Here is a 10315-nt window from a genome sequence, read left to right as displayed (position 1 = left end):
GGTGGAGAAGGATTGTTTATCACCCCATGGACTAAAAATGTTCACGGTGATGGACTCTTCATTAAAACTGGAAAAGGCTATCAATCTGCTGGAGCTGGTTTATTACTCGGTCCAAACTCACCCTTCTCAAGCATTCCTTTTTTAGGCGCTATTCTCTGAAACTTGGATAAACTTTTTAAGAAATTAAAAAAAAATGATCGACTTTCAATGGATTGACGTAAAAGGAATTGTACTACCTAACAAACCTCTAACCAACTTTCAATTAATAGATGCTGTGAAAAAGCTCAAAATTAAAAACTTTAGAGGTGTTTTTGTGAGGGATGGTTTACCAAAAAAGCCAATGAAAAAAGAATGTGGAATTGTAAACACGGGAGATTCAAGCACTGGTGGGTTTCATTGGGTGTGTTGGTTTAAAGACGGTGATAAGAAATACAGTTTTGACTCTTATGCTCAACCTCCTCTTGTAGAGCTCATTGATTATTTAAAAAGTCCGGTTTATTATAACAGCGAGAGAGTTCAGTTTGGTGATACGTCTTATTGCGGTCATTTGTGTCTTTACGTTTTAAAAAAATTGAATGAAGGTCTTGACTTTCAAGAAGTTATCAATACCTTGTGGTGAAATTTTTAAAGAATAAAGTTTTTTAAAAATAACAAACCATGGAGAATATTCAAAAGCATGTTGATGTTAGGCTTATCACTCATCAAGACTATTACGACTGCTTAATGAACAAGACAGAAAAGCTCGCAACCATGAATGTTATCCGATCTCATCTTCACAATGTCTACACCGAAGAAATCAACAAAGTAGTACTCAGCGCTAACGACGACAAAAGACACATCTTGCAAGACGGCATTCACACGCTAGCCCTCGGACACTACAAACTAAAACCTTGTTTTACATTTATGGATTATGATAAAGTCTTTGCTCTAGAATAGCTTACGACAAAAGAAACGTTTTTCTACTACTTCATTGCAGGTTCTGACAAGATATTAATACGTCAAAAAAAAGATCGGCTTAAGTATAGAAATATATATCAATGAGCTAGAATCTAATAACAATTTTCCATTAAAAAACACAACGCTAACTTGAATTCCTTAAGTATGGAAAAGTATCAATGAGCTGGTATCCTAATTACAATTTACATTTACACAACACCATCTTGAATTCCTTAAGTATGGAAAAGTATCAATGAGCTGGTATCCGCTTTTTCTAGTAGTGATGGGGTCATCATCAAAAAACTTGTCGTCTGAGGACATTTTGGTTCTTTGTTATCAAAACTATATAACTCACGGATTTTTTCCACCACTTGCATCTTATTAAGACCACAATTGTTACTAGTTTTAGTAAAAAATGTTGAAAATCCAATTTAATTTGATCGTGCAAAGATAACGGCAGGCTGTATTTATCTCGCGTTTTTACTTTGTTGACGGTTGTTTGAAAAGATTCAATTGCCGCGAGATTATAATTCAAGTATTTTCGATTGTTTATAAAATGCCATTTTATTGTATATGTATTATGAGGTTAGTTTTTATAAGTGGATAAATTTTGTAACGAATTTGAAATACAGCTTCTGTTTGTTTTTGCACTCGGTATTTCAGGGTGGATCCATCCCATTGTTATCTAAGATGAGCTTTTGGAGTCCAAATGTTCTTCAAATGATTCGCTACGCTTTCCACATTGTCAGTTTGATTGGTTTGGAACCGCTTGTTTGCATGAGTCAAAATCCAAACTCATTCATTCAATTTCGTATCCATTGGTTGGAAAATGCAGTTCTTTTGTCATCTGGAATTTCGTTTTGAACATTTTTTTTCGGTAGGCGACTTTTCAAAGTTCCACAAATATGTATAAATTAATCAAATAGAGCATTTCTTATATTCAGAAAATAATCTTTCGTCCACCTTCAACTTTGATTTAGATGACTCAACATTAATTTCACCACTTAATTTGCTCTCAATGACCTGCGCAAAGGCATTTCGCCGTTTTTAGATTGAAACAATCAACGTCAATCATCGTCTTTTAAACTTAAAATGAGTTCTTTCATGTGAGCTGCGCAGCTTTGGCAACTGCCCGAGGTGTTTGATTTGAGTGGTTCTTCTTTTCACGGTAAGTTACTTTTCCAGATGTACAGATCAATTTTTGTGAATGAAACTTTAGTGCATTAAGTTCGCCTGTAAATTGAATTCCAAATAAAAAACTAATCCTGTGAGAACTGATAAAAGTATTTATAATTTTGACAAAGTTTGTCAAAATAAGAAAAAGTGTTCTTATTTTGACAAACTTTATCAGTTCTAACAAAGCCGTCAAATAATAGAAAGGATTTAAAATGGATTAAGAATTACTTGATCTATTGTCTGGTCATTTTTATTTTTTACAAAGAGTAGTTTTTGTGAAAATATATTTAATAAAGTAAAAAACGTTTCATCGGTTAAGGTTAGTACGTAGTGATTAAGCCTAAATATGGTGCTTATTGTTATTTGTGTTTTTCTTAGGATTCGTTAGGTTATATTGACTCTGCTAAAGTGATATATTTTTGGAATATATGATCGTAACTTTGATCGCTTATAAAACTGCATCTTTATTTAGCAAGTTACTTAATGATTATAAAGCTGTTTTTTTAATTGGTTCTCAAAGAGTAAGAGAAGAGTTTTGTCTGTTTGTTAATAAACTAGTTTAAATTTTTTTCAATATTCTTTAATGGTATTTCAGCTAAAATATAAAATAAACGAAAATATTTTTATGAAACTCATGTTTGTAAAAGTTACATTTATTAAACGTTCTTTAAACCCGCAACTTTTTTGATTTATAATTGTAATATATACATAAAGTAAATATATTTCATAAACTTCATATATTAGAATATTAATAGAAAACAGTACAAACCTTTTTCAAATTTCTTAATAGTATTTCAGCAAATATATTTATTTAAATTATATTTAAGAAATCAATCTTTAAAAAAGGAATATATATATATAACACTTTTATTTAACCCGTAAAGACACTTTTGATTCATTAGTGTAGTATATGCATATAATAATTAAATTTTATTTTTTGTATACTACATATATTTACATGTAACAGATGTGATATATGTAACAAATGAAATTTATGCAAAAATGTAATAAATGTACTATCCCCCGTCATTTCCGCAAAATTTTAAACTTTTGATAGTCGCCATTCGTTTTCTGATGCGTTGTGGTCACTAATCTCTATAACAACTGGATAGCGCAACTCCGAGCAAAACTTCTTATTTTTTGACGCCAAAATCGCCATATTGGAAAGCCCCAAAAATTTTAATCCCGTAAGCTTTAAGTTTTGTTTTTTGGCTTATCGCTTTATCGCTTTATCGCACATATCAGATTTCAGCGTTCTGGGGCTTTCCAATATGGCGATTTCGGCGTCAATTTTGATATTAAAGATGCGCTATCCAGTAATTATAGAGATCAGTGGTTGTGGTGCATTGTGAAGGCATAATAAAAAGTGCATAACTTTTTTGTTTCAGTGCCAGTTTTTTTTTTTAAATTGTTATTTTCAAATTTTTCTTAAAATTTCCGAGTTTTTTTCCTTTTTGTTTGCACGATTCGTTTAAATATAGTAATAGCTGGAAAACTATTTTCTTTTAACCATTTGTTTCTCTTATTAAAAAAAAAAAATAAAAAGTTATATTGCCACGAATGTTTTCCATGACGTCATTCGAGTAGCAATTATGTAATGAATATGAAAACAGAAAATCTAGTAATGACCTTATAGAAAACACGTTGAGTAAAATGTAGGTTCAAAAGTTCTTAAAACTTTTTTTAGTGAAGAAAACAACTCTGGCCATGGTATCAAGCATGTTACTTAGCTATGCTAAATTCGTTATTGTCAATTTCTTGAAAATATTTAAGTTATGTTCATGAGACAGCAACGAGAAAATTCAAAGAAAAAGCTGAAAACAACAATTTTTAAAAGACTAGCAAAGAAAGTATATCAAGTGTAATAAATAAAAATAGAAATAGATTTTTTATGTACTCACCACATTACATCAGAAATCGAATAACGAATTTCAAAAAACTTACAGAAATGACAGAGGTTAATATGTAATACATCACATATAAAATAAACGTAATATATGTAATGGACGCTTGCATAAAAAATACGAAAAATGTTAGCAGATAGATAACAGATTTACTATATGATTTTGAAAGCAGTTTCAGCAATCATAACCTTAACAAGTAAAGAAAACATATTGTTCATTAAAATAGATTATGAATATATAAATAAAGTATAACAAGTGTATAAATAAATTTATTTCTCTTGTAACGAAGATTAGGGTTTTCTTCAATTACTTACTTACTATATTACATTATCTACTTTGTTTTGCATCAACTGGTTTCATTGATTATAACAATTTATGTTCTGATTCTTGGAACCTTATACATGTACGGTAGATTTACAGGGGAAGCTTTAAAAATGTAATTAGATATCTTTTAGTATCTTGTATTACAAGATGAATGAAGAGAAAAATGTTGTTATAATGATAATGATTCACATAACATAACTTTATTTTAGAAAAAGGCTAAATAAGGTTTATTGTTTTTTGTGTTTGTCTTCGGTTCTGAAAATCATAAAAATGAATTTTTACTTTCGAAAGCTCGTTTTTTAAGCGAATACTTTTTTAATTGTGATTTTCTTAGGATTCGATAGATTTTATCGATAATGCTAAAGTGATGTATATGAAATATATAAGCATAATATATTGAGCATATGACTGCAACTTTCAACGTCTATAAAACAACATCTTTACTATCGTTTAGGTATATCTAATTTTAGTTCAAATGAAGAGAAAACTGTTGTTAAAATGATAAAAAAAAAAAGCAAAAAAAGAAATTAGAAGTTTATAATGTTAAATTAACTAAGAGTATATCAAAATCTTTTTATAAACTTTAGAACACTCGTCATGTCTCCCTTGCATTTTGTAATGTTAGCGGCAATAGCTGAAAGTATTGGTGCTTCATATTGCAATAACAGAAAGTTTTTTGTCAATATCGAAAACAACATTGCTCCTGTTGGCATTCACAATGACTATACCAAAGCAATTGGAGTGTCTGGTCAAAATGCTTCTTCATCATTCAGACCTCATGAAAGATTTTCAGAGATAATCACTTTTAAAAAGAATGAGTCGTGTAAAGCTAACAATGATACATATTGGAGTTGCCCGACATTAGAAGCAGCTTTTCTAAGTTTGCAGCTAACTGACTCGTGCTTCTTTGTGTTAGATACCAAAATAAATACAAACTTATCAATAGTTAATGTGACTGGCTTCACGTTAATGGGAAATCTCACAGCAATCACATGCACAGGAAGTTCTGGAATAACAGTTATAAACTCAGTTGACATTGTTTTCAGCTCAATAACGTTTCGTGAATGTGGCCAGAATCATACTATTGCATCTTATTCTGTAGAAGACGAAGAACACCTATTGGTATCGAGCACTTTTTACTTTAAAAATGTGACTTTATTTTCGTTTGAGGGGGTAGATATTGAATACAGTCAAGGATACAGCATACTATTGCTAAATCCAGGACATGGAAAATTTAACAACTGCAATTTTCAATATAGTAAATGCCATGTTTCAAACTGTTCTTACGCTGGAGGCATATATATTGATTATGGTAGCAATAGCAAAGAAGTTGAGAAAGTGTTTTTTCATCATACCTACATACAATACAACCCAAACCCAAAAACAAACCAAGGTTGTAAGATGGAAGGCTGCGATAACAAATCATGCCATGACCTTCCTATCGCAAATGGTGGGGGAATATCATTATATTTTAGGAATGGGTCTGGCAATAAAAAAGTAACATTTGCAGATAGTACGAATATTATGCATAATCAGGCAAGATGCGGTGGAGGAGTGTACATAAAAATGGAAGAAGGATCTCACAACAACATGTTTTTTTTTAATAACACTTTTGTAATAAGGAATACCGCCTCTCTATCAGGTGGGGGCATTCGAATAAACAACTCTGGTGTAAACAATACATTTGAGTTCGAAAGCACTCTGATCGAATCAAATAATGCAACTAGTGGCGGAGGAATATATGTTAGATTGGAAAACAGTTCTCAAAGAAGCGTAGTCAGTTTTAAAAATACTAATATTAAAACAAATATAGCTACGCTGTCTGGGGGTGGGATGCAAATAATCAACAATAGCAAAACTCCAAGTTTGATACAGATAGCAGACAGCAAAATTGTAGAAAATCAAGCAATGATTGGTTCTAACATGATGGTCAAGTCTGCGTCAGTTAATTTTAAAAACGTCTTTATTAACAACGGTAGCACACAAGATATTAAAACCGATTTTATTGGTCAGGGTGCAGTTAATGTTGTAAATGGAGAACTAAAGTTTGCTGGGAAAAACTTGGCTTCTGACAACAAGTGGTCAGCGGTAGTTTTAGATTTTTCTAAAATTGTTGTAGAAGGAGAACTAACTTTTTATAGAAACTCCGGTCGAAAAGGGGGAGCACTAGTAATACATGGCCAATCCACAATTGTTTTAAAAAATAACTCTACGCTAGACTTCAATGCTAACCATGCTGATAGTAGTGGAGGTGCGATTTATGCGATAGTCCCAGGGCCATCAATGCGGCTATGGCTTCCCTCACCAAACAAGAAACACTGTTTTTTTCAGTTGGACTCCACCATTACAACGAATGTCACTTTTGTAAACAACTCTGCGTATGATTCAAAAGGCCACGATATTTTTGTTTCAACGTTAAACACGTGTCGATCAAGCTTCGAGGAAAATGCGACTGATATACTTTCATCATGGAGAGGATTTAGATTTACAAATTCTAGTAACAGTATCGTCACTAACGCAGTTGTTATTGAGATACCCCAGACCCAGCTTGAGCAGCCTGGTAAAAATTTTAGCTTACAATTGTTATTACGAGACGAGCGTCTTCAGTCTGTTGACGAAAAAGTGAAAATCAAAATAGATAAAATATTTTTGGGAGAGTTTTTTGTTAACAAGGACTTTGTGAATTTAACTTTGTTAGGGAACGAAAGCACCACTATTTCTGTAGTTATAATTGCAGCTTCTATTTCTAAAAGAGTAGAAATGACATTACCAAACTGCTCTTTCGGTTATAAGTTCAATGATTCTCAAAAGAGATGTGTGTGCGATGGCTCTGTTGATTACATTGTTTGCGACGAAAACTTTATTCAGTTCCCACAGAATAAATGGATTTACAACAAACGTATTTACCCTTGCCCAGAAAACTTGTGCAGAACTTGTTCAGACTCAGAAAACTGTGATTTTGATGAAAAAAAGCAGTGCGTAGAGGGAAGAAACCAGACTTCGATATTGTGCAGCGAGTGCTTGGAAAATTATTCTGCCTTGTTAACAAACAGCTCCTGCATAGAGTGCAAAGAAAAACCCAGAATGATGTTAGTTTATCTACTTTTAGTTGTATTTGTTGTAGGAATGGTGATAAATTTGTTGGTCATTTTAATGAACAACAGATCTTTTGCTTGGTACTTGTTACCCACTACCTTTTTTTACATCACCTTTAACCAAGTTTTTACTGTAAAGGATAACATGCCTAATTGGTGGAAAGCTGCAGTTAATATTATCAGCTTGCTTGGAATGCATATAAGCTTTGATTTGATTCCACCACACTGCTTTATGGAAAACATGACCGACTTTTTTAAAGTTTGGCTCCATTATATTTTTGCATTTCTTTGGCTGATAAGTTTTTTTGCTACTGCTATTGTAATTCATCTCATTAAAACCTTGAACGTTAAAGTTTTTAGCGATTACTTTAAACATTTGGACAGAGAAGTTTATAAGCGTTCGTTTCCTGTTGTGAGCTCTGTGTTTTATTGGAATGTTTTTAGAGTGTCATTGCAACTGATGCTCTATATTAAAATCGACGGAGAGAGTTATCCAAGGGTATGGATTTCTCCAGGCAATTTTTACTTCAACCCCGCATCAGCCCAGCATCGGGTTGCTCTCCTACTTGCTGCTTTTTTAGTAATAGCTCTTCCCGTGTTGAGTTTGTGCCTCCTACGTTTTTTTCATAAATTAGATTATTTATGTTGTTGTTTCAAAGGACTCCGAAAAAACCGTCGTTGGACTTGCATATTTTACTACGCTGGTCAGGCTACCATAACAGTGTTAACAGAGGTCGGATCAAAGCAAGAGCTGCAGTTAATAGAAATGTGGAAGGCTTTGACAATCTTGTTCTTGTTGTCATTCTTGTTAATTATAAAACCCTACAAGAAAATAAGAGAAACTGTTTTCCATACCATTTTGCTCACAACTTTTCTTCTTCTCGCCTCAATTAACAACAGCTTGAAATGGATGCCAAATGACCAAAGTAATAAATATAAAGAATTGAGTCCAATTTTATTTGTCTTCCCAATTATATATTGTATCTTTGAAGCAGTTCAAAAAAGACCAAACCATGGTAAGTCAGCTTAAAATGAATTTTAACAAACTTACTTCGGCTTTTATCTCATCTTTTTATTCAAGTTTCTTAATTAAAAATTTTGCAGAATAAATAATACTGCTCTTAACAATACTATTTTAGGTGTGGGATGAGAAATGTTTTCCATTTGTACTTATTTATTAAGACATGAGTTGCAACGTTTTTTTTTTTAATCTCTTAAACATTCGGTTAATGTTAATCGTCTTTAAAAATAAAAAAACACATAATATGGCAGTAATAAATACCATCGTTAAAATTGTGCTGCTTCTGAAATACTTTTAACATCTGAGAAGAAAAAATAGGAAATGGTAAAAAAAAAATCATGTTTTTATGGAGGTTTATATAATTCATTTTATTCCAGAAAGTTTTTGTTATATAAACGAGGGAAGAAATTTTATATCAAAGATAAGAATACTTTGTTTTTCTATATAAGTTACCCAGCAAACATGTCAGCGTTGAATCAACGTTGAAAACCGGTCGCAACGTAGAAAAAGCGTTACAGTGACAAAAACAACGTGTTTTCAACGTTGAATCAATGTCTGTTTTTGTATATTAAATTGCGGTAATTGAAACGTTGAATACGCGTTGAATTTGTAACGTAATTTAGCTTCTCAAAATAAAACGTTCATTTAACGTGGAATCACTTTACGCAAATAGCCACTTTAAAACCGTTTCAAAATTTATGCTTTATCAACGTTAAAAATAAACCGCCAATAAAACGTTACATTTTCAACGTTGAAAAAACGTATAAATTTCAACGTATATTTTCTTTAGGGATGGCAAAATCCCGGACATTCTCAATCCCGGAATTTCAGGGCTGAGAAATTTATTCCCGGGAAATCCCGGAAAATCCCGGGATTTGATAAAAGACAGAAACAATAATTGGCGGTCAACCATGTGAAGAGCAAAATACTCATCAAACATTGAAAAATGATTAATTTATTGATGATATAATTATATTATCAATAAATTAATTGCTTTTCATTTTTTTGTTAACTAAAATAGTTCGTTTACTAATGAACCTTAGTAACTTAAATTATAAAACAATTCATTAAAAAGATAGCACAATATAAATAAAAACAATAATTAAAAATAATATGAATATTAATGAGTATACAAGAATATTTTATTTTTGAAAGTACCACTTTAAAAAACTGAAAGCGTCAATCATTTCGTCGTTTAATCGCGTTCAATTATTTAAGCATAAAAACCCAGCCGCTGAGATTGCTTGTTCTGACTCCACACTTGTTGGCCGTATAGATAGTATATAATCATAAGCATTTTGAAGGTGATTACCTCTTGTGGCACCACTTTCAAATAATGAAATTTCTTTTTGGATTTCAGAAGTTACACTTTCTACCCTTACATAGGTTATAGGTTAAAAATGATTACTTAAGTTCTAACATTTTTTTAAAATTTCTAAAGATGTGAAACTATTTCAATTTACGTTTCTTTATCAGATCTATAATTCAAACTGAATCTGTTACTGTGAAAACGATTACCATTTTGAATTACTGTAAAAAAGTTTATTTACTTAATAAACCTTATTTTAAAAACTTCATTAATTAAAACTGTAGTTGAAGAATTTTTTAGAATCACATACACTGTTATCATAAAAACCAATATTGCAAACCTAGCTGACCCAAGAATGCCACTTATATGGGGTGATAGTGTACACATCCCAGGGTCACCTGGTGCAAATGTTGAAATCTTTTAGGTACGTCTGCGCGAAAAAATTGAATTTGAAGTTACAAAAACGGAAAAAAGTTACCCTTTTTTTTGACATAGCAAAACTGCTATAAAATTCATACCATTAATCATTGATCGATAAACTTTGATGGCA

General features: G+C 31.7%; 1 protein-coding gene across 4 annotated transcripts; it reads left to right on the top strand.

Moving 5' to 3' along the window:
• The first annotated feature begins 2358 nt into the window (after positions 1–2358).
• LOC149884198 (uncharacterized) lies at positions 2359–8884 on the top strand. Of its 4 annotated transcripts, XM_090098523.1 has the most exons (3): positions 4673–4794; positions 4928–8451; positions 8575–8884. In XM_090098523.1, the coding sequence occupies exons 1-3, from the start codon at positions 4745–4747 to the stop codon at positions 8583–8585; spliced, it is 3585 nt and encodes a 1194-aa protein (XP_089954649.1). In that variant the 5' UTR covers positions 4673–4744; the 3' UTR covers positions 8586–8884. The 4 variants fall into 4 exon arrangements, with proteins under 4 accessions (XP_089954650.1, XP_089954651.1, XP_089954649.1 ...); XM_090098524.1 differs by lacking the exon at positions 4673–4794 and adding an exon at positions 2359–2431 and having other exon boundaries at positions 4928–8884; XM_090098525.1 differs by lacking the exon at positions 4673–4794 and adding an exon at positions 2441–2633 and having other exon boundaries at positions 4928–8884.
• Positions 8885–10315: the final 1431 nt, after the last annotated feature.

The sequence above is a fragment of the Hydra viridissima genome, unplaced genomic scaffold (genome assembly GCF_058129835.1).
Source record: "Hydra viridissima isolate aposymbiotic clone 2 unplaced genomic scaffold, HvirCarnegie_v1 scaffold_9, whole genome shotgun sequence".
Taxonomy (NCBI): Eukaryota; Metazoa; Cnidaria; class Hydrozoa; order Anthoathecata; family Hydridae; genus Hydra; species Hydra viridissima.
This window is presented reverse-complemented; position numbering and strand designations above follow the sequence as displayed.